General features: G+C 42.1%; 3 protein-coding genes and 1 pseudogene across 3 annotated transcripts; 2 read left to right on the top strand and 2 right to left on the bottom strand.

Moving 5' to 3' along the window:
• Positions 1-2,541: 2,541 nt before the first annotated feature.
• LOC110067275 (adenosine receptor A2a-like) lies at positions 2,542-4,451 on the bottom strand. The gene has a single exon (XM_020774588.2). The coding sequence runs from the start codon at positions 4,147-4,149 to the stop codon at positions 3,223-3,225; it is 927 nt and encodes a 308-aa protein (XP_020630247.2). The 5' UTR covers positions 4,150-4,451; the 3' UTR covers positions 2,542-3,222.
• A 3,754-nt stretch (positions 4,452-8,205) lies between these two features.
• On the top strand, positions 8,206-9,910 carry LOC110067258 (sphingosine 1-phosphate receptor 1-like). Its single transcript, XM_020774569.2, has one exon. It carries the CDS (start codon positions 8,325-8,327, stop codon positions 9,210-9,212), a length of 888 nt encoding a protein of 295 aa, XP_020630228.2. The 5' UTR covers positions 8,206-8,324; the 3' UTR covers positions 9,213-9,910.
• A 791-nt stretch (positions 9,911-10,701) lies between these two features.
• Positions 10,702-12,059, top strand: LOC110067256 (sphingosine 1-phosphate receptor 1-like). Its single transcript, XM_020774567.2, has one exon. The coding sequence runs from the start codon at positions 10,748-10,750 to the stop codon at positions 11,633-11,635; it is 888 nt and encodes a 295-aa protein (XP_020630226.2). The 5' UTR covers positions 10,702-10,747; the 3' UTR covers positions 11,636-12,059.
• Positions 12,060-22,855: 10,796 nt separating this feature from the next.
• On the bottom strand, positions 22,856-24,107 carry LOC149115104 (uncharacterized; annotated as a pseudogene).
• Between the last annotated feature and the right edge of the window lie 798 nt (positions 24,108-24,905).

The raw sequence follows: 24,905 nt of genomic DNA, 5'->3' as shown, positions 1-24,905 counted from the left end.
GGATCCTGACGTTACCTCCAGAAATATACCTGGATAATTTCTATCTCCTTCGATGGCCTCAAAAACACTACGATCAATGTGCTTTCAGCTGTGTTTCGAAAACAGATCGAGGATTAAGTGCTTATTGCAGGATTTCAGAAAACAAAATGGTAATTTTCAGTACTGTTTTGAAGCTGCATTATCGCCGATAAAATGACTGTATAGCCATTGGCGAAAATAAGAAATAAACCCAGCTTTAGCTTGAATAATGACTTAAACACGCTGAATGCAGAACCGCAAGTCTGAAATTTTGAATTTTGTCTGCTCCTAAATGCAGCTTTTTGAGCAGTAATTAAAATGAATAAAATGACCATTTGAAAAACGTACAAGGGTCTTGAGAGTTGTGAAAAGATTTAGTGCAAGGATTAAGAAGAATTTGCTGTAAACGAACTTTGGGGTAGTTTCTGAGCAACTGACGTAAAGCCTGTTGATACTCATAATACTGTTTCTGTTGCTATCACGGTTTCGAAAAGCCCAAGATCCAAACAAACCTGTGAGGAGAACAATGTACCTATGCGAGATTATACAATCATTTAAAGACCGGACATCAACCAATTCACTGCGAAGATAACTTGGACGACTAAGTGGCAAAAAAGGATATTTGTATCGTCGCAAAATCAGATCTGAGATCAAACAAAAAGAAGAAAAGCCGCCCCTTGTGAATCAGCAATGCGTTGCTGATCATCTTCAATGCAATGTGTGCTATATGCAGATTATGCTGGCTTCATATGACGACACCCTCTTCGACGCATTGACGAACACAAAGGATCTACGACCGGGAGTAACATCAGAGAACAAAATAACAACCAAGAGATATTTAACAATTATTCCATGAGCGTGCGTTGGATATGAGATGGTAAATAGCCAACGAGGCCCGTAGGGCCGAGTTGGCTATAACCAATCTCATATCCAACAAGCGCGAATGGAATAATTGTTTTATTAAATTCGGTGCTTTTGTATTCTTGGAAATATAGCTTAATTTTATTGGATTTTAATTTTACAAAATGACCGGAAGTCGATGTGACAAAAACAACAACAAGTGGGAAATCACATGACATGCGCGTCGTTTGTAAAATCAGTTGAATGAAAAATTTGAAAGCGAAGCAAGCGAATTTGCTGAATGAAATTACAATCACGTAGAATTCAAGGAAAGTCTATCAAATGAAGGAGATATAACCCTGGTCAGAAAGTTTGAAAAGCGTTCAAGTTCGAGTCATGGAGAAGAGCCGAATAATTGTGCACTTGCACATTGCCGTTGTAATAATGCCGCGGAAAACTTTGATCGCAATGTGACACAGACGTTGTGCCAAAATTATTCTCGACAAGACCCCTTTCAGGATTCCCTTGCTTTGAAAGCCTTGGCATTTCGAGCTGTATGTGTGGAGCTCATTGTTGGCCAGATTTAGAGTCAAGGACAGAAACTATCTTAGCGTCACATTCATCTTCAGAATCTCCGAGGCCACCCTGGTGATTTTTCGTGGCTGGTAAAGAACCGGGCTTCGGTTCAGCTCAAAACACTCAACTCCTTGAGGTGTTTTTCGCAAGGACAGAATTGTTGGCGCTAGCTGTCGTTGATTCTCTTGTCGTCGTCGGCCAAAAAAGAGACTGAGATGAAACTAGATCGTCCTCTGTAGCTGTGCGGGATTTTTGCACTCGGCCGATCCGAGCTTGCTTAGTCGAAGAGTTTCCTCATCTGCTCATTGGAAACTGGTTTCTTATAGACTACGCCGGCAATTATGCCTGTTTTCCTGCGGCCTTTTACAAATGCATATGCTCTAATAATTTATTTGCCAGGTCAGAGATAAAGGAAAACGGTTTGTTGTGGGGCGGCGTGCAAAGGAAATGATCAACCGGCGGCTCTAATGGATTTAATCAATGAACTTTTGCAATACGTGTCATCTTTCTTCCTCGCAGACGAGTAAAAACACTTCAACTGAACATTCAGTTCTTCTTTTGACTTTTCTTATATCGGTTTCGAAAATTTGGTCCCACCAGGACTAGCAAGCCATTCTGTTAAGGTAAACATTGTTTTTGTCACATAATCTTCATGAATGCGTAAAATCTCGCCGGTGATATTTTAATTTTGCAACTTTAAGGAAAACTTAACGTACACGTACCGTTAAATAACCTTATATCGAACTTTGTGGCTTTTTGTTGTTACTGGGACGGCATTGTCCATAATTTCCTGTATTTCCTGTGTAGATAGCTCACCGAATGTGCTTTTTTTCATCCATTTTTTTTGTCGACGAAACTTCGCTTCACGCGAAAAAGCTTATGCCGAGCGACGTTTGCCGCTTTCATTTCCATATAAGGTCAAATACAGGTATAATGGCTGGTAACCGAGATCCAGTGAACCAATCAGAAAGCTAGGATTGCATTATCCGAGGCTGAGAATTTAATAACATGAGATATTCAACACCTGGCAGAAATGCTAGAGTAAATCTGGCTGACTAATTTTCGAGATCATTTGCAAAAGACATAAAGCCAACATTAAACAAACAGTTTGACTGAATCCTCCCAAATTTATTTGTTTAAGGCAGGGTATTTTAATATTTAATTCCAGTTTATTCGTTAGCTACCTCTTTTTTAACATATTTCTATAGTCTTATATGAGACCTTCGTATATTTTTAATTTCTGTTGTTTTTATCCTGTCATGCTTAGTTTAAACATATTTTATCCCTTTTGAATTTCCCATGTTTTAAATTTACCTATATACATGTATGCTAATTCCAGTTGCTTTCCTTTCACTTAAAAGTAATCTCGTTGGTTTTTAACGTCAAATGTCTATTAAGGGAACTTCTTCAGTATGCAAATAAACGTAAAAAAATTGTAAAACATTCTACAAGCATAGGGCATGCAACTTGTGGCCAAGTAACTCAACCTATTTCTAAGCCTTTATAGTAGATCTTAGATCATATTCAACTTTTCAATGGGGAGTACTGCCTTACTATCCCTCAGGCATCAATTTCAATGTTTTGTCGTAGGAAAAAAAAATTGCGCTCAACATGAACCAAATGTCTTTTTTAGCATGTACTTGGCGGTTAGGTTACGTGTCCAAAATTGGTCCATATTTTGAAGATATCGTCCACAAAGAAGACATCGTCCACGAATTCTGTCCTCTACAGAATCCTGTATGAAACAGTAACCGTGAAATACAAAGAAAACGCTTACTTTAAGCTGGCTTACACATTGTAGTTAGCAATAGTTGCTTTGGTAATACCGTCAAAGTTGCGTTCTTGATTTTCAGGAACGGTTCGTAACTTGACTGTTTTTTGACGCTTCCTCCAGAGCTTCTTCAAGGCAACTTTAAATGTTGGCATCCTAAAGCTGTAAACGAATGGATTCACCATAGAATTTGCCAAGTGCAGAACATTCGCATACAACACCAAATGCGGTGGAAAACATCGACGACAGAACGCTGTTATGCTGAAAATTACAAAAGCTGGCAGCCAAACCACAAGTGACACAGCAACTACTATGAAGAGTGTCCTTGAAAGCCGTAAGGTTTGTTCCCTCGCGTTTTGGAAGTGGACCTGAATTCCTTGTGTTTTAGTACGCAAATGATTACAGATTGTTAAGTAGCTTGCACAGATAACCAGCAAAGATATGAAAAGACACGAATGGACAGTGACAGCAGACACCTTGCTCACCTCTGGGTGGTATGTCGGTAGCAAAGTCGATATCGCGGCCATGGAGAAACCAGCTGCCCAAGCCATGAAAATGCTGCAAACATAAGCGCGTGTGCTTGTTACCCGATGACGGAGTGGCCATAACACAGCGAAAACTCTTTCAAGCGAGATTAAGGCGAGGAAGAACACCGACGAGGTAAAGCCTAGGACTTGAAATGCTCTCGTAGGATTCACATCACGGCTTCTTTTTCGTTCAGCTTCTGTAATTAAATTGGGAATCTTCTCAGAGCCGAGGACCTTCGACTCTGTGACTCCGACAAGTAAATCAGCAACTGCGAGGTTAATGAGAAGAAAATAAGTTCCCTTTAGATGGAATCTGTGAGTCCAAAAAACAAAAATCGTTAACGTATTTCCTATGATGATGACGAGTGTCTCGACCGTAAAGACAGCCGTGAAGACAATGGCCGTTGCGCTCGGCATGTTGTTTCTGGTTTTATGCTTTTAATACTTTTGTGAGTTCAGTTTTTAAAGATTGACAGTACACCCTAAATAAACAGATTGCTGCTACGACAGAAAAAGAGGTTTCCGGCAATTATAAGGGGAAACATTAATCATCATCTAGCATACCGTTCAAACAAAAGTGAAACAAAAGCCACACTTATCGCATTCTAATCCACGTGCAAATAAATTTCGCACTATATTAGACCAGATAGTTAAATCACCAGAAACATCGCGAGTGAATGAGGCTAAAAAATAAACCAATTTCGAAATATTAAAATTCAGCCCAAAACAGTAAATCTTAGCACGAGTCTGTGGGGAATAAACCCCACAAACTCTGTAGTTATTTCCCAGAGCCTCGCGCTGAAGTCTATTGCTTTAGGCTGAATTTTAATATATCGAAATTGGTTTACTATTCATTCATGATTTATATAGATTTAGCAAAGCCTAAAAGCGGTGCTCCCATGAAATACTTATCATTAACTCGACACAGTAACTAACTTTAAGGAAATCCGTCAAAAAGCATCTCACAAGACCAAATGAGTTGAACAACCAAGTCCAAACAAAACGAAAAATTTCCCAAAAACACAATATGCAAATCACTCCTGTGAGTGTCTAAGAGGAAATTCTGTTTACTTTTTAAGCATAAATCTCTCAACAAAAGAAGTCATTTTATCTGCCTTAGCTTTACCAGTAATTTAAAAAAATCGAATCTAACAGCACTGCACATCACTATTTTGTTTTCTGAATTCCTTAAAGCTGCATCTGTGGTCGCGCGCCGGTGCCCCGCGTTAATTCGCATGGAAAAAAAAAAAAAATGTACGACTTTGTTTTTAAATCTTCCAGTAAGGTGTACACAAAACGAAAAGAGATTTGGTTAGAGACTCTGACAGTTTGAATTGCTGAAAGGTCGAACAAAGTCATCATACACTGTTTACGTTTCGCTTTTGCTTAGCACAGGTGATAAAAGGAATGAACTGACAAGAAAAGGATAACTTGGCAGGATAGTTTTCCTAATGGATATATCAAAACGTTCTTCTAATTTCAGCCGGCTGATCCGGCGTGAACCAAGCAACAAGAATATGAACAAAAGATGAATATCATTACTAACTGTTGGACTTTAAGAAAAAAAATATTTAACTATCCACCTGCAAGACGGTAAAAATACGTTTACAATTCAATACCAGAGGGTTTACTTTGCCGTTGTTGTTTGTTGTTGCTTTTTTTTTTATGGAAGAGATATCCATAGAAGGATGACTACGAACAAAGAGATCATTTATCAAACAAACTGTTCAAACAGAAGTGGGATAAAAAAGGATACAACTTTGTCACTCCGTATTTTGCACCAGAAAGGAAAAAAAAAATTCACCAGTGAGCTAGCTTAGCTATTTAAGTCAGCGAAATATTAAAGACAATCCGGCGATGACTGAAGCTTTTCTTATCAAACTCCAAAATCTTCCCCTCCCCCCACCCCCCTTTTTAAGCAACGTATGCCCAAAATCATCTGTCAGACTGCGTGCACCAATCAGAGAATGGTTTCCATTTACAACACAGTTAACAGGTGATAGAATCAATCCATTGAGATATTTACATTATTTATCAAATAATGTCGGAAGAACTACTAGGAGCGTTACATCAATATAATATATAGAAATTAAAAAAGGTGTGAGACTCTTCCAGAAAAAAATAAGGTCGGCGACGACGGTTTTTCTGTCGAATTCTATGAAGCCGTTTTAATCCTGCTTGGTTGATATTTTTTGGGTGTTACAACGAAGCCTTTCGAATGGGCTCCGTCAGTAGCGGACTCCGCCCATTCGAGAATTTACTGTTTTCCAATTAGCCGCCAAAATAATACAGTAATGCATTAGTTTCTAGGATTCCAGGAATTTTGTTAACGTTAGTTAACTTAACGTTAGTTACGTTCATTAGCGCATTTAAAAGGCGAATTTTCTGTCCGACGTTACTTCCTTTATGGATGGACCATTTGGTACAGGCAGGAGTTTTCTTTTTAAACCCGCGTAACGAGCTTTTTTCGGCTTACTAAACGTGTGGGAATGTTTTTTCTCGGTAGTGGTTGATTTCCCTTCTTTGCGATATTGAGAGTTGGTTTTCGTGGAAGGCTTCGTTGTAGCAGCCAAAAGACTATTAAAACGGTTTCATATAGAATTGGACAGAAAACTGTCGTCGTTTGGTGTTTGTGTTTTTTATTTCCTGGAAGAGTCTTACATCTTTTTCTCATTTCTATATATTATATTGATATAACGATCCCAGCGAAGCATTTGACATTATTTTATAACTAATGTAAATATCTCAAAGGATTTGTTTTATAACCTGTCATCTGTGTTACAAGTGAAAACGAATCGCTGATTAGTGTACTCAGCCTCACAGATAATTTCTGGCATACGTTGCACAAACAAAAAAGAAAAAAAAAGAAAAGAAAAGAATCTGGAGCTTGATAAGAAATACTTCAGTCTCAGTGATTGTTTTTAATATTTTGCTAACTAATATCTAACCTAGCTCAAAGGCAAATTCTTTTTGCACAAAACACAAAGTCCAGAAAGTTGTATCTTTTTATTATCTCACTTCTGTTTGAACAGTTTGTTTGATAACTGATCTCTTTGTGTGTAGTTATCCCTTTTATGGATATATCACTTTTAACATAGGATATCTTCCTTTAAAGAAATAACGACAAAGCAAACCTTGCGGTATTAAATTGTAAAGGTGTTTTTAACGTCTTGCAGGTGGATAGGTGGATTTTTTCTTAAAGCCATACAGCTAGTAATGATATTCATTTTTTGTCTTGTTACTTGGTTCACGCCGGTTCAGCTGACTGATCATGAAAGTAGAAGAACGTTTTGATATAGCCATAAGAAAACTACTCTGTCAACTTGTCCTCTTCTTGTCAGCTCATTTCTTTTATCATCTGTACTAAGTAAAAGCGAAGCGTGAACAGTGTATGATGACTTTGTTCGACTGTCAGCCATTCAGACCGTCAGAATCTCTAACTAAATTGTTTTCGCATTGTATACACCTTACTACAAGATTGAGCAACAAAGTCGTATATATATTTTTCACGCGAATTAACTTTTAGTCGAGTTTTCGCGAGCGGACACAGATCGTCGATTTAATTCAGCTTTAGCGACTTCAGAAAACAGAAGTACAGCATTGTTCCGAAGTTGGATTCGAGTTTTTAAAGGACTGGTAAAACTAAAGCCGATAATATGTCTATTATATCGGCCACTAGCCGCAGACACTGATCATGAGGGGAATAGTTGTTTTAGTATATTCCAGAGCATTGGATAAAATACCGGAGAAAAATTGACTCAAAGTCCTAATAAAACCGCTTTTAAAAAAACTGCCAAACCGAAATTTGAAGTTTTCTTTGTGTTAGAGGGGATAGCTGCTTTGTGCACTGCTAAAATTTCTTCTTTTTTAAGGTTGGAAACCAAGAACCAATTCGCTAAATATCTCGAGAATGTGGGTAAAGAGAGCATAATCTTACTGATCTATACTATATATCAAAAAAAAAAAAAAAAAAGCTTAACCGATCACGCTGAATACAAAACCGCACGTCTTTGAAATTTTGTACTTCTAAATGCATTTCTTGGCTTTCTATTAAATGACGAATCAATCTTAAATGAAGTTTCTTACGTTTAGAATTTCATGCTTTAACAGCTACTAGGATTTGCTATTAGACACTCGAATAAGTGGTTTGCATATTGTGGTGTTAGAGATTTTTTTTGTAGTTGGACTTGTTTGTTCAGTTCATTCGGCTTGTTGAAATGCTTTGTGACCAATTTCGTTAAATCTATTTATTGTGTCGAGTAAACGATAAGTATTTCATGGGAGCTCCGCTTTTAGGCTTTGGTAAATCTATATATCGATCATGAATGAATAATTCTGTAGCCAGATTCTCTTGCGATATTTCGGGCGATTAAACTATTATAGTGCGTTATCTATTTGCACGCGGATTAGAATGAGATGGGTGTTGCTTTTGTTTCACTTCTGTTTGAACAGTATGCTAGATGATTATTAATTTTTCCTCCTTATAATTGCCGGAACCCTCTTTTTCTCTCGTAGCAGCAATCTGTTTATTTACTGTCAATCTTTAAAAACTGAACTCAGAAAGGCATTTAAAACACAAAAGCAGAAACAGCATGCCGAGCGCAACTGCCATTGTCTTCACGGCTGTTTTTACGGTCGAGGCATTCGTCATCATCATAGGAAACACCTTAACGATATTTGTTTTTTGGACTCACAGATTCCATCTAAAGCAAAGCTATCTTCTTCTTTTAAACCTCGCGATTGTTGATTTACTTGTCGGAGTCACAGAGTCAAAGGTCCTCGGTTCTGAGAAGATTCCCAATTTAATTACAAAAGCTGAGCGAAAAGAAATCAGTGGCGCGAATCCTACGGGAGCATTTCAAGTCCTCGGCTTTACCACGTCGGTGTTCTTCCTTGCCCTAATCGCGCTAGAAAGAGTTTTCGCCGTGTTATGGCCGCTTCGTCATCGTGTAACAAGCACACGCGCTTATGTTTACAGCATCGTCCTAGTTTGGGCAGCTGGTTTCTCCCTGGCGGCGATATCGATCTTGCTACCGATATACCACCCAGAGGCGAGTAAGGTGTCTGCTGTCACTGTCCATTCGAGCCTTTTGATATCTTTGTTGGTTATTTGTGCGAGCTACTTTACGATCCGTAATCGGTTGCATTCTAAAACACTGGGAATTGAGGTCCACTTGCAAAACGCGAGGGAACAAAACTTACGGCTTTCAAGGACACTCTTTATAGTAGTTGCTGTGTCACTTGTGGTTTGGTTGCCAGCTTTTGTAGTGTTCAGCATAACAGCGTTCTGTCGTCGATGCTTTCCACCGCGTTTGGTGTGGTCTGCGAATGTTCTTCACTTGGCCAATTCTATGGTGAATCCATTCGTATACAGCTTTAGGATGCCAATATTTAAAGTTGCCTTGAAAAAGTTCCGGAGGAAGCGTCGAAAAACCCTTAAAATACGCATCCTTCCTGATAATCAAGAAAAGCAACTTTGACGGTATTACCAAAGTAACTGTACCAACTACAATGCATAGGCCAGCTTAAGGTAACAGTGTCATCCTAATTTGAAGGTTACGTTTTGATACTGAATTCTGTAGAGGACATGATTTGTACACAATATCATTCTCTACAAAATATCACCCACTTTGGACATGTAACTTTTAAGTTAAAACCTCCAAGTACATGCCAAAAAACGTGTGGTAGGTTCAAGTTGGGTGCAGCATTTTTCCCTGCGACAAAAAAGGTGAAAATGAGATTCTGGGACATTCATGAGGAATTACTCTTCATAGAGAAGTTCTTATATCTAATATAAAAGCTCAGAAACAGGGTGAGTTACTTATGGCCACAAGTTGCATGCCCTATGCTTGTAAAATGGTTTTATACTTTATACATTTATTTGGCTTGCAGAAGAAGTTTTCTAGATAGGCATTTGGCGATAAAAACAAATCTATTGGAATTAGTCTACATGTACATAGGTAAATTTTAAACATGGAAATTTCAAAAGCCATAAAATATGTTTAAACTAAGCATCACATGATAAAAATGAGAGAAATTAGAAATGTACAAAGGCCTCATATAAGACAATAGGATTATGTTAGAAAAGAGGTAGCTAACCAATAAAATATGACGAAATATTAAAATACTTGCCTTAAACAAATAAAATTGCGCGGATTGAGTCAGACTGTTTGTTTAATGTTGGCTTTATGTCTTTTATAAAAAAGCATCTGGAAAATTAGTCAGCCAGGTTTACTCTATCATTTTTATTAGATCTTGAATGTTAGCTTAATGTCTCTTGGTTCATTTCCATGTTGCGCTCTGGTGTGACTTCCGATCAAGATTGGGCAACAAAGTCGTATATATGTTTTTCACACGCATTAACATTTAATCGAGCTTTCGCGAGCGGATAGAGATCGTCAATTTAATGCAGCTTTAACGACTTCTGAAAACAGAAGTACAGTATTGTTGCGAAGTTGGATTCGAGTTTTTAAAGGACTAGTAAAGCTAAAGCTGATAATATGTCTATTATATCGGCCACTAGCCGCATACACTGATGGGAATAGTTGTTCTAGTATATACCAGAGCATTGGATAAAATACCGGAGAAAAACTGACTCAAAGTCCTAATAAAATCGCATTTTAAAAAACTGCCAAACCGAAATTTGTGTTAGAAGGGATAGCTGCTTCGTGGACTGCTAAAATTTCTTCTTTTTTACTATTTTGTGGGAGCTCCGCTTTCAGGCTTTGGTAAATCCATATATCATGAATGAATAATTCTGTAGCCAGATTCTCTTGCGATATTTCGGGCGATTAAACTATTATAGTGCGTTATCTATTTGCACGCGGATTAGAATGAGATGGGTGTTGCTTTTGTTTCACTTCTGTTTGAACAGTATGCTAGATGATTATTAATTTTTCCTCCTTATAATTGCCGGAACCCTCTTTTTCTGTCGTAGCGACAGTCTATTTATTTTACCGTCAATCTTTAAAAACTGAACTCAGAAAGGCATTTAAAGCACAAAAGCAAAAACATCATGCCGAGCGCAACGGCCATTGTCTTCACGGTTGTCTTTACGGTCGAGACACTCATCATCATCATAGCAAACACGTTAACGATTTTTGTGTTTTGGACTCACAGATTCCATCTAAAGCAAAGCTATCTTCTTCTTATAAACCTCGCAGTTGTTGATTTACTTGTCGGAGTCACAGAGTCAAAGGTCCTCGGCTCTGAGAAGATCCCAAATTTAATTACAAAAGCTGAGCGAAAAGAAAACAGTGGCGCGAATCCTACGGGAGCATTTCAAGTTCTGGGCTTTACCACGTCGGTGTTCTTCCTTGCCCTAATCGCGCTAGAAAGAGTTTTCGCCGTGTTATGGCCGCTCCGTCATCGTGTAACAAGCACACGCGCTTATGTTTACAGCATCGTCCTAGTTTGGGCAGCTGGTTTCTCCATGGCCGCGATATCGACTTTGCTACCGACATACCACCCAGAGGTGAGCAAGGTGTCTGATGTAATTGTTCATTCGAGCCTTTTGATATCTTTGTTGGTTATTTGTGCGAGCTACTTTACGATCCGTAATCGGTTGCATTCTAAAACACTGGGAATTGAGGTCCACTTGCAAAACGCGAGGGAACAAAACTTACGGCTTTCAAGGACACTCTTTATAGTAGTTGCTGTGTCACTTGTGGTTTGGTTGCCAGCTTTTGTAGTGTTCAGCATAACAGCGTTCTGTCGTCGATGCTTTCCACCGCGTTTGGTGTGGTCTGCGAATGTTCTTCACTTGGCCAATTCTATGGTGAATCCATTCGTATACAGCTTTAGGATGCCAATATTTAAAGTTGCCTTGAAAAAGCTCAAAAGGAAGCGTCGAAAAACCATTGAGTTACGCATTCTTCCTGAAAATCAAGAAACGCAACTTTGACGGTATTACCAAAGTAACTGTACCAACTACAATGCATAGGCCAGCTTAAGGTCATAGTGTTCTCCTAATTTGAACGCTACGTTTTGATACTGAATTCTGTAGAGGACATGATTGGTGCACAATATCATTCTCTACAAAATATCATATTATTTGCAGAAGAAATTTTCTAGATAGGCATTTGGCGATAAAAACAAAATCAATTGGAATTAGTCTACATGTGTTTAGGTGAATTTAAAACATGGAAATTTCAAAAGCCATGAAATATGTTTAAACTAAGCATCACATGATAAAACGAGAGAAATTAGAAATGTACAAACGCCTCATATAAGACAATAGGAATGTATTAGAAAAGAGGTAGCTAACCAATAAAATATGACGAAGTATTAAAATACCTTTCTTAAACAAATAAAATTGCGCGGATTGAGTCAGACTGTTTGTTTAATGTTGACTTTATGTCTTTTATAAGAAAGCGTCTGGAAAATTAGTCAGCCAGGTTTCTACTTTATCATTTTCATTAGATCTTGAATGTTAGCTTAATGTCTCTTGGTTCTTTTCCATGTTGCGCTCTGATGTGACTCCCGAACGTAGATCCTTTTTTTTTTCGTCGATGGGTTCACGAAGATGTCGTCATGTAAATTAACGCGACATAATCTGGATCGCACAGATTACGCTTGAAATGATCCACAAAGAATGGCTGATTCACAACTGGCGATTTTTCTTCGTTTAGCTCGATCTCAGGTCTGACGAGACGAATATTGGTTTACACCAGCTTGTTTGCACCAACTTTTTGTCAAACCTTTCACTAAGTCTTCTCGCATCTTTGATAACCTTTATACGTTTTTCAAATAGTTATCTTCTTCAGTTTTGCTCCTTTAAAAAATTGGTTCATTGCAAAATGGTTAAAATGTTGACTTTGAAAGCGAAGACTGGGGGAGAAATTAGCTAACCTAAGGCGTAGAACTTGAAATCCGTGCGTTGGGGTTTTAAGTCACTCTCTGAGATTTGCTACTTCCCAAAAATACCAAGCTTCTAACCTGCCTCCATTACTCGAAAAGTTGCATTTAGGGTCAAAAAAGTCCAAAATTTCAAAGGCTTGCGGTTTTGCAATTAGCGTATCAAAGTTATTATTCACGGTAGATGATTTACATTATCTGTTTTCGCTAACGGTTTTAAATTGCGGTCATTTTATCGACGGCAATGTAACTTTGAAACAATACTGTAATTCCATTTTTGTTTTCTGAAATTCTGAAATAAGCATTAATCCGCGATCTGTATTCAAAGCACAGTTGAAAGCGCATTGATTGTCATGTCTTTGCAGCTATCGAAGGTATTCTTCGCCAGAGGTGTTTTTATGACTCCATGCAGAAACTATGATTTTCCTGTTTGGTCTCTCTTAAAAATTGCTTGATCTTACTTGTTTCTTGCAATTTACTGTGTTATGAACGAAAACGAGACCTTGAAAGCTTGTTAATTTGCTCGCTGAAGTATCGACGTAGAAATGTGCGGAAAGTCAAGTGACCTAAAAATATATTTTTTATTATTGCTGTTCAAGATGTATTTTATTAGAATTAAAGTTCTTTATGTTTAGGCTTATCGCGTTGTACGATCACCCTGCGCGTACTGAAATCAAGCTTATTGTTTTATTTTGTGGTTGGAATATAAGGCGGTTCTAAAAGGCGAATCTAAGTTCTGACACATGTAAGACGGATACAGGAGAAGGAAGTCATTATTCAAGCCTATGTCATATGAAAGTAGAATAAAGTCCCTGGTTTTCTTGAACGACGCCATTTTTGCAAGGGCACGTAGAGGATGCACATGCTGTTGCCTTAAAGCGAAATCTCAATCATTTGAGATTGGCGAGAAAAGCGCCGTTGTCAGCCTAGTCCCTCCCGGCCAAAGTAGCCGTGGCATTACGTCGCCTAAGTCGCTAGTAGATGGGTTGCCACGGTAACCATGAGTCTAAACGCCCGACTAAGGACTACTTTTGAGGGAATCATAACCCTGGAGAGGAGTAAGGTCTCTTTAAGGGCAATATGAACTGCACCCGGCCCGTCCCATGGAGAGGATGGGAAATTGTGATATCCCGTATTAAGCTAGTCTAGTGATTCGTTCAGTGGCACTCGCCTGTTGTCGGAGAACTTCATTCCCAACACCGTTACATCACAAGCCATTGTTGTTCTGTTCTCCTGAGTTGAGAGCATTAAACTTGGTTTATCAGCGTGATAAGATTATACAAGGAAAATTGCTGTTCTCTTCCTTTGGGTTTTATATTGGGTGTGGAGTTTCACCTCGGTTACGTTATTAGGAATGCTCTCTGGGCTGGGTGGATTTTGAAGAACGCACTGGATATTTCATAACATTTTAAAATAAATGATCCTGCAGGCAGCCTTCGGCATTCAGTAAAATTGCGTTGATACTGTAGGAACGTATTCATTTGATTACCTGTGTTATATACAAGACAGAAGGAAACATAATCGCCATATTCGACCTGTCTGGATTTTTAAATACGATACAGTCTTTTTTTTTATTTGTGAATTAGTTTTATAAATAATTTTGTAAAGCACATGTGACCATATCCACATTTTAATATGCGCTATAAAAGTGCCATTATTATTATTATTATTATTGTTGTTATTATTATTATTATTATTATTATCATTTTTTATACAAAAGCAAACAATTGTGAAATACTTGTGAAATGTTCGTGGCTAGTCTGACGCGGCGTTTCGTCTCGGCCAAGAGACTCTTCAGAAACCTTTAGAATTCACAGGCAAACTCGTTGAATATCACGCCCAAAGTCCCGTTCGCGTGTACCACGGTGTTTGATGATTATTGACTATTCGCCTCCGTAATCACTAAAAAAAAAAAAAAAAAAAAACACGCCACAAAAAAATGGGTAGGGTGTATGCTGTTGTGGTTTTTCATTAGTGCCTTTCAGTACCGGTGTTGTTATCTATAGAGGTAAAGTCACAATCCGCAACCGATTGCGCTCTGCATCAACTGATCTTCAGGTCTGCGACCAAAACATAACTAAACAGAACTTACGACTTTCAAGGACATTTATTGCCGCTTTTCATGTGACGTCATCATTTTCCAAAATAAGAAATTACCATTCCCTCTGAAGTTTTAGTTTCATCAGATGTAAGACCCTTTAATAACTTGATGTTTTGCAACGTTTAAGCTCGACAGGGTTCCTCATTTTGAAATAGGGCACGTTTGAATTTCCAACTTTATGCGTTGTGTGACATTCAAATGGCGGTCCGATAAGGCTCTCGAGTAGTCAAAAAGATGAGTAATTGCTCAAGTTTTTGCTAACTAAACAGTTGTGGCTCTATAAGAAGTGCTAATTTCAACGTGTCGGAGCTCCAGAGTAATAACTTTTCGTTTCAATGGCAAAACTCGATGACAGATGTTTCTGTTACTTTACGGCCGCCATGTTTGTGTCCCTCCGAGGGGCACAAACATGGCGACTTCATGCAAAGCTCTATAAATCTGAGTAAACCACTTCTCCGAATAACGGGAGAATGAAAAACTACACAGACCTAAATCTTGGCGAGGTTGTTTATATATTAATTATCTTTCATATGTCAGCTTCTTGACTTAATTTATTGAATGGTTATGATTTTTATTTTTGATGGCGTGACGCTGCAAACCAGCCATAGTAGTTGCTGTGTCTCTTTTTTTTTGGCTGCCTGGTTAGTGAATGTCATAAGAGATAGCTGTTGGAGTTGTGTCTCTGCGCCAGTGGAATCGACAGTGAATGTTCTGCGCTTGGCACATTCTATGGTGGATCCATTCGTCTATAGTTTAAGAATGCCAATGTTTAAAGATTCTCTTGAACAGTTTCAATAAATATGAGATTTACGTGGTGCTACAAGAATGTTTCCTACATTCAAGGCTTCGAGATTGTTTTTGTTAGTTCCAGCGCACCAAATCTCTTTTTCCAGGCAAATTAAGGTTAAGGCAATATTTTTTTTTTACCCTGCAAGACACTCAAAAAGGACAGATATCAAATTTCCCAATGTGTACCTCTATAAAGGTACATTATGGGCTAACATCATTAGTCATCATTTCCAATTCCGAGGCCGACAGAATTGAATATGGAAGTACGTCAAGATTCTCCCATAAAGACCTCCTGCTCGGTTAATAAGAGCTAAATATTAATCCATTGTCCAACTCGCTGTGATCGCGGCCAGAAGAACTAGTGCTGAACAGAAAATTGCAAATTTGCGTAAAATTAATGAAAAAGAGGACAACCTCCTGAGGTATACCCAAATTTTCGAAAGACATTTTCTAAAAATTTCCGTTTTATTTGATTGTCATTCTGGAATTGTCGATTGATTGGTTTACTTAGTAGTATAGAGGGAGTCAAACAAATACCGTTTCGCAGAGGGAGAAGAATTTCCCGGTTTTACAACTCCCAGGTTCAAAACCGAAGCTCGCAAGCTCGCTTCGGTTGAAGTTGGAGTTGTAAAACCGAGAAATGCTGGGTCCCTCTGCGAAACAGTATTTGTTTGACTCCCTCTATACTACTACAGGGAAGGAGGGAAGGGGAAGGATTCCTATTAGATAGAAACGACCCCGCTGTTATACCGCCCGAACACCGCCAATGTTTCGAGTAACAAACAAGTGTGCGTGGTTGATGCGTGGCAGAAAAGAAAACTGCGGAAAGAGCTGTGTCGGCGCTAATTGCAGGAAGTACAACTATCAACTCAAGAAAGGGATGAAAATTCCTGTCCCATGTCGCGGCTGTGGAGTTGGGGTTTTGTGCGATTACGGTCTTTGCATTTCATGCGGCGGTAGCGCGCTTAAACACCGGCTTATTCGCAAACGTAAAAAGGCAAAGAAAAATTTTGAACTTGTTTTGCTCGAGGTCAAGTCAACCAATTAGAGAGATGAACACCTTCCATCATACCAGTTGACAATGTCTCTGTTAACCAAAACTTTGAAGAAAGACTGGAAGAAGAACTTGCAAAAATCGATCCAGCAACGTTGCAGTATTTAGAGCAATTACTTGCAGAAAACGTGCCAGCTGTTAGAAAGGTTGTTCAGAACGTGCTGGATGAACCTATTTCCCAAGAAACGGAGAAGCGTTTGCAAAAACCTTTAATTCCAAAACCTTACCAACCAAGACCCCCTCCCCCGGCAAAGAAAGGTGAGAAAAATGCAAGAGCACCTTAGGGAGTACGACCCTTTTCCTGCGCAGAACATCCGAAGAGTGACAGACTACCAGAATGAGATTTTGGACCTGTTCGATGACGCAAGCCATGAGTGGGAAGAGAGTAAAGGGCGGCGTTACATTCGATGGCGCTTCATCAGAGGTCTGGAAAAAGACCTAACAACAAACTTTATGGAAAAAATTCGAGAAAATGTTGTCACAGTGTTTCACCTGAGGCATGTTCTCGTATCAGTTGCGCAACATTGAAGATGGGACGGTGATTCTGTAGTACAAAAGCCACGGCTCGCCTTGGATAAACAGACTGGCAGAGGTGGAAGAATGGCTGAGCGAAGAAGAGACGAAACGCCTGGACCATGACAAAATCGAAAGACCATCAACACATTGGGAGTTTGTAAGCTTTTTTAATGTTGACCTGAGGGTTGTGATTGACCGCCAGCCGTTGTTGGGCGCAGGCTCTTTGCCGGACTGGCTGCGCAACCTTGCCCATGGCGGAGCGATGGTGGTTTTGGATACGTATAAAGACAACTTGTGTCTTTGGCGTTGTATCGCTGTGCAGCGAGGAGCGCGTGTCGATCGAAGCACAAAAGCAGCCCGCGGTCTAGCCAAGAGTTTCTTCAAACTCAAAATCCTGCCGACCGACTGCCCAAAAACGTCTCTGGATGATTTAGAAAAGGTTGAAAGGCATCTGAATCAAGGTACAGTTTTTTCGGACTGGCTCGGCATCCGGGTATATGAGCCTGAGATGGGGGCGGGAGAAGTGGTATGGCACCCATCAGCTAGTTTGAAGAACATTCTGACAATCGGTATCTACGAAGGGCATGGCTTCATCACAAAAGACATCGCAAAGCTGGCGAAAACATATGAATGCGGACATTGCTGTCAGAGATTCACAAAAGCTTGCAACCTTCAACGCCACGCCCAAACCTGCGGTGCAGGAAAAACGGTAATCGATTGCCCGGGTGAAAGGGTCGAAGCCTCGCAGACAGCTTTCGAGAAAGCTTTCTATCGAAAACACAACGCTTCCAAAGAATCGCTTCTGTAGCTTGAGCGAGAAGCCAAGCGGAGGAAAATCCACATTCACCACGCAATGTGCGGACATGGTGGCGAGCGTTGGGTTGAGCGCGCACCTGTGGGCGGGTAAACCCCGCAACGAAGACTGTATTTCAATACCACGGCTGCCACTGGCACGGGTGTCGAAAATGTTACCCGCAAGATCGCGACAAAAGCATCGCAACAACCAAACGCGCGAAGATATGAACCAAGCCACAATGAACCGCACAAGATTCCTGCAAGAGGCCGGCTACCAAGTTATCGAGGCATGGGCGTGCGAAGTTGGGAAAATCGACGCTAACCCGCCGCGGGCCGAAACAAAAAGCTACCCACACGCGATCTTGTACGATTTCGAGGCGTATGGCGATAATAATCATCGGAAGGAGCCGACGCCCGCGTTCACGATAGAAAACGCGTACGTGCCAATTTCGGTGAGCGTTGGCGACATCCTTGAAAGAGAGCCCACCCACATCTGTGAAAGAGACCCCGCGGAGTTGGTCCGCAAGTTTATGGAAGAGCTGGAGAGACGCGGAAAAAACATCCGGGCCCAGGTACGAGCGGAGTTTGTGCCAGAAGACGTGCGCCTGCTTCCAAAAGCGCAGCGTCAAAAAATCGATGAATGTTGCAACCAGGTTCCTGTCGTCGGGTTCAACTCAGGAAGCTACGACCTGAATCTGATCAAAAACCACTTCGCGGGCTGCCTTGCTGAAACATCACCCAAAGTCAGAGTGGCAAAAAACGGGAACAAAACCATGTTCTTGCTCACCTGAGGATTCCGTTTCCTCGATATCATCAATTACCTTGGGCCGGGGACGAGCTACGAGAAATGGGTGAAAGCCTACGAATGCAAGACAGTGAAATCATGGTTTCCATACGAATGGTTTGACACCCCCGAAAAGCTTGATTACCCTGGTCTCCCAAAATACGAGGAGTGGTATTCGAAGCTAAAGGGCGGATATGTACTCACGCGGGATAAATGGGAGGGGTGTCAGCGGTTGTTCAAAGCAAAGGGCACGAGAACCTTCTCAGACTGGCTGCGTTACTACAACAATCTCGATGTGGCTCCCGACGAAGCAGAGGGCGAAAAAAAAAGAAGTTTAGGACGAAGGGGATGTCAAAGAAGCAGAACGAGATCACGTGGCAGCGTTTTAAGGCAGCGATGGAAGGCAGCAAAGACATGGCAACCAACAGAGGTTTCAGGATGCGGGACAGGCAGATGGTCACTTACGAGCAGCAGAAGCTGGGGCTGAGCGCTTATTACGACAAGCGGTGGGTGCTGCCCGATGGGATACACACCGAACCATTCGAATTTCACATTTAGTTCACGTCAGCCGGAGGAAGAGTAGTGTTTGGAGGGACAACGAGCAGTTCTTCACGCACGAAGCCGCGCTTGGGACCGTCGCGCAAATAGTAGAGAACGCGTTGATCCGGTTTGGTGAAAGATCTTTCAATGCTGTAAACTTTCAAAGACCAGATTGGATCCGTGGCTCTTTTTACGCCGCCTTCAAGCTCGCCGGGCTGGTAGAGATAACGAACTTGGACAAGAGAGGGGAGTATTTTTTCGCTCTTTCTAACAAGCCTTGAATAAGGTGTCGACGGCCTTGCATAAACAGCTTTTTCTTTGATGGCAACGGCGGATTTCTTGCCGATAAGGCTTGTGACCTCGTTGTTCAAAGCCGAAACAACTTCTGGAAGTCTTTTCACCCAGGCAGTGGACCGCTGCCCCTCAGGGAGTCTCATTTCCACGGCGTACTGGTGCCCGAACAAACGCTCAGCCAGGGTGCGGTTGAAACGTTCAACAATGGCCTGGCCGCGGTGAATGTCAACGCGCCCGCGCCGGATATATGTTTTGTGCTTTTCCATCTCTTTTGTTACAGCTCCCATGAATTCGCGCCCGGGGTCAACCTGCAGCATTTCAGGCCATTTGAGAGGCGAGCGCTTGTAAATCTTCTGAAAGGCCTGGGCACCTCATCTGAATTGTTCGAAGTCAGGGGTTCGGCTTCTTTGTAGCGGCTGGCCACGTCGACAACGGTCAGCGCGTATTTGAAAATTTTGCGCCCGCGGGGCAGTTTGTAGTGCGGCAGAAAAAGAAGGTCCGCCTAGTGGACCGAGTTGGGTGTGGAAACGTCGAATTTCGGCCGAGGAATTCGCCTCGGCGCGGGGAGGAATATCTGCCAGAGCGCTTGCTTGATCAGCCACTTTTTTGCGGTTTCTTCAGGTACCTTGGCGGCCTCGGCTAATTTTTTGACCGCGGCGATACCCTTCCAGTAGCCCCCGGGGCCGTAGTATATCTTTGCGAGTTCGGCGTCCATAGTGTATAAGTAAGGAGTAAAAAAGTTTAAAGGAACCGGAAGGCTGCGTAGCTCAGAGCGAGCGCCCCGGCGCCCACGAACATGAGTTCACCATTTTTCTGCTACTCGCTTGGCTGATAGAAATCTGAGAACTTGAGCTCTTTGGGGGGTATCATTCGTTCGTCAGGATGCGCCTGGTTGTAGAGTTTGAAAGCATAGTCAGTGTTGGTGAAGTTCTACTTGACCTCCGCCTTTATTTGCGCGTTGGTCGCAATCCAGTCGAGAAGTTTTGTTCGGTCGCGCGTGTATTTGGCGTGAGCCGCTTGGTACGCCTCGAGAGCTTTGTCATGGCGCTTTTTTTCTTCAAGTGCAGCTTTGCCGCCCCCGCCAAACGCCCTCGCCAGATAATTTCCGCCGATAAAAGCCGCGGCGTTCAACACAGCCCCGCCAACCATAATCGCGATGCTTGCCATGGTGTTATATATCAGAGTCCTTTTTTCAAATCATTAATTTTCAGACGCTGGTGGGGAGGATTTTTTGGTCCTCGAGGTACTGTTTGAACGCAATGCTACTCGCCATGACGGCTGTGAACTTCACGTAATTCATCGCGCTGCTGCTGGGATCAGGAGTAAAATTCTCTTTTACAACCTTTTTTGCGACCCAGCCGATCCCTGCGGCTAAGCCAGTGAGATTTCCGGCCTCAGTGATTGTCTTAACAAGCTTGTTGTCGAACATAGTAGCGTGTGATAGTATAAACAAAAGTTTAAAAGAAAATTAATTTATACGTTCTTTTTCTTAGTCTTCTTCTTCTTCTTCTTCTTCTTCTTCTTCTTCTGCGTGGTCGTCACACAAAGTTGCTCTCAAAAGATCGTGGACTGTATAATAAACCTTTAAGTTTAAGTCGAACCATAGCAGCGCGATGCCAAAAACTGCGGAGAAAGAGATGATGGTTTGGGTAACGTCAACTTTCTTCATGGCAATATATTACGAGTGAAAATGTTTAATCCATTTTTTAAAATCCTTTTGGCTGTGTCGCTCGAGCAGGTGCGGGCTCAGGTGCGGGCTCAGGCGTTTTTTTGGCGAATGCGGCCTCGGCCGAGGTCTTGAGCTCTTCACGTTTGTAATAAATCCCGACCAGTGAAACGACAATGCTGCCAACAGCAAGCCATTGGGTGGTGCTGAGGCTGCTATTTTTTTCACCGCTGCACTTTGGGCTTTCGCCTTCTGTAGTCGGGGCTGGCTCAGGGGTCGCTGTGGCGGTTTAAGCCTCTGCTGCTTTTTTCTGTTGTTCCCGGGCTAACCGCGTTCTTTCAGCAACCATTTTGCCAGCAGCCACACGCTTGGGATTTTTTTACGCGCGTGGTTGCAGTCGGAGTTGTCGCTTGCTGTGTGGTATCGACGGCAGGGGCTGTCTGGGTCTCGCCCTGAGGCGCGCTCTCGGATTGTTCGGTTGACATTCTGAAACAAATGCGTATGTTGAGCAAATATAATAATGCTTAGAAATAACTCTGCGGCCGTTCTGCAATCACTCAGCGGGTGTTGAGGATTGCTGTTGAGGAATTTCTTCCAATTTTGCTTCGTCCCTTATCTCCAAATGCGAGTTAAAATCAATATTTTTCGTGGTGATCAGCGCCCAGTTGGCCGTAGCAAGAAACCGTCCGCACTTCAAAGCAAGGTTGCCGGCCAGATTGGAGAGCTCTTTGTTAATGAGGTAGTCGTTTCTGAGTTCTTTTTGGTAAGCGTCGATGTCTTTGATGTTAACATTCCGACCGTTTTAGTTGAAGCTGTCGATCAGACTTTCTGTTGTCTTTGAGCCCACGTACGTCTCGTAGCGTTTGGTGTATTTCTCGACATCTTTGTCGCTCAGGCGCTTCACCTGCTCGTGGGTTAACTGCACTCCGATGGCCTCTTTGGCTTTTCCTGTGGATACCAGCACGGCCAGCTGCTCACGAAGAGCAGGAATGTCAGGTCCGGGGGCGGTTGGAACTATGCCACCGGCTGGACCACTCGGCGGCTCGGGCTCTGTTTGAAGTAGGTTCATAACTTCTGCTAACGCGGCGTCTTCTTCAGCCATTGTGCAACAATATATACAGCTTTCATTTTTTTATTCAAAATAACTTTACCCCGTAGGGGTGGCGAAGCGAAAACACAAGATAAGAGAACTTTCGCTCTTTCAGCTTTGAAGCCAGACCTTTGCACTCATCCAGGGAGAGTTCGCCAGCGTAATCATCAAAAATGGCTTTCGTAGTCTTGGCCGAGAGGGTGTAAAAGAGAACGATCGCCGCCACGTTCTCCCGGAAGGAGGCTGTTATGCCGGTCATCTTCTGAGTCAGCACCCAAACGCTGATGCCCATATGTCGAGCAGAAAAGGCGAGATTCACCAGCTCGCCTGTACGCCCTTTCACATCTTTGGAGGCTACGTAGTCATCGAGTATTATGAGCGCGTTGGTGCCCTCGAAAAGCCATCGCACTAGCTTCAACCATTTTTCCACGTCGTGGTGCTCGCGTACTATCACATTCATTCTTGGATCATTTTCACCAATTCTGTGGTAGGTCTTGTTGTGCGCGAATGTCGGGCAGATGAGCACGATGTAGTCGAACTTGAAGCGGAAAGGGCCGTAGAGCTGGTCAACCACAAACCTCGATTTGCCTGAATTCCCACAATGAGAGCGTTGAAAGGTATCTTGGTTGGGTCCATGTTCAATACTGCACAGATTCTAGCTGACTGTCCATAATGTTGATCTGGGAGTCGGAGACGACGAATACATGGCAGTTCACGTTACCTGAGCCTTCGGCTTTCCACTCAATTTCCAGCTGGACACCATCTGTACTGTTCACAATTCGCGTGCCGCTGCCGTGCATCGACTGATCCGCCATGGAGAGCATATCAATCACAAGCCCGAACTTATCATCGGTGTAAAATTTTGTGAAATTCATGTGGTCGGTTTTATTTTTTTCTTTCACAAAGAAGCGTTCGGCCTCTTCCCACATGTCCTTGCCTTCGATGCCGTTGTTGTAAAGCATGTTGGGCGAGCCGTTGATCGTGACGCTGACTTTCGTCAGATCTGGGAAGACGTATTTTTCTGAATCTCTGGCGCACCCATCATACGGCTCCATGAACAGTAGGAGGATGGCTTTCAGTGACCTTCTTTGGGCGTCGACTTTGATGTCGACCCTCGTATCAGTTCCTTTTTTGAAAGTCTCCACTTTGGAACGAGTCACGTGGTCATAAGCGAACTCTTTGCCGCTGGAGTAAACACTCTTTGCCTCGTCTGCCAGAGTCTTGCTGCGGATCATTTTGTACTCGAGCTGAATGTTGCTCAGCTTGTATTTCAGTTCGGTTTTTTCAGAGCCTTTGACCACCTGCGAAGCTGGTGCAAAGGTTACTTCGAACGTGGGGTCGTTGTAAAGGGCCTGGGGGTATAAAATGCCGTGGTCAGATAAGATCTGATGGTCAAGCCTGATCCGGTACTTTTTTTAGAAAAACCTCGTTCAGCCTGTTTTCAGCGTCGACTCCCGAGGTTTTCTTGTCTCCCGTGCCTGAGCGGATCTTGTATAGATCCTCGCTCTGAATCCCTTCGAGAATCATGCCGTCTCGCTTTTCCTGCGAAAGGAAAAGGTCTTCAAAGATTTTGTAGATGTCATATCCAACCGTGTCTTGCAGGATAGTGCCTCCAAACTTCACGACCAGCTTGTCAACTAGCGCCCGCGTGACGTTCTGGACAAGGAAGTTGTTGGCGTGCCCTCCAGAAAGGTCGATGTCAAAGAGAAGCGCTGGCGAGCCCGGCACCAGAACCTCGTTCTCGTTCAGCTTGGGCACTGAAACATAAAGCGTCTCGCCGGGGCTGGCTTCAGTGCGGTCAAAGGTGATTCGCTTCACCGCGCGCTCGGCCTTCATGGCGTTTTATGTCTTTTCGTGGTACGATGGGCGAAGGTTCTCTGGCACTGACATTTCGTATAAAACACCGGCGATTATTTTCTAATTTAAAAAATAACATAATTGAAATATATCTCTATGGCGGAAGGCGGTGGCGAATTTGGTTTCGATGAAGGCGATACTCTCCTGGGTCATACAGATGATCAAGACGACGATGACGAGCAAGAGGCTGAAAGAACCCAGCCTTTTCAGCCAGGCGCGGCGTCCACTCCTTACCATGGCGGTGAGACAATAGAAATGAAAACGCGGCAACACGAGCAGACAGGGCTGCCTGAAAGCTATGTAAAAGTTACAGACGAAGAGCTTCGAAGAAGGCTGGATGCTTTGAGGAACCCGGCCACAGGATTCCTGGATGATTCCGGAATCACTCTTGTGCCCCCCGATTTACAACAAAAAGAAATCGAAAGAGTCAAAAAATTTATCAAAGCTCGGTACCCCAACGCCAAAGTTGACAATCTGGTCATCAAATTCTGCGATAAAAACCAGATAGTGGTTCTTGGCCCGAGGCAAGGTGAGACCAAAATTGTTTTAGACGATGGGAGCGGTTTCCGTAAAGATTTCTTAAACAAGACATTCGTCAAAAAAATTCTGGAAGATGGTGCTGAAGAAATTATCCGCAAAAACAGTGCTTCAATTCGAGAAAAGGAAAAAGAATTTGAGGAATTAAGAAAGCAAAAGGCAGACGCAGAACAAAGATTGCTTGAACAAAATGAATTGGTAATGTCTCTTAATGAGCGGTTAAATAAAGAAAAAGCCAAGATTGATCAACTCAAAGACCTGCCAGAATATGAAGAAGAAATAAAAAGGAAGAAA

The sequence above is a fragment of the Orbicella faveolata genome, unplaced genomic scaffold, assembly GCF_042242905.1.
Source record: "Orbicella faveolata isolate gen_17 unplaced genomic scaffold, um_ofav_v1 contig_13, whole genome shotgun sequence".
In the NCBI taxonomy this organism is placed as follows: domain Eukaryota; kingdom Metazoa; phylum Cnidaria; class Anthozoa; order Scleractinia; family Merulinidae; genus Orbicella; species Orbicella faveolata.
The sequence above is the reverse complement of the archived record's forward strand: the minus strand, read 5'-3'. Positions and strand labels throughout refer to the sequence as shown.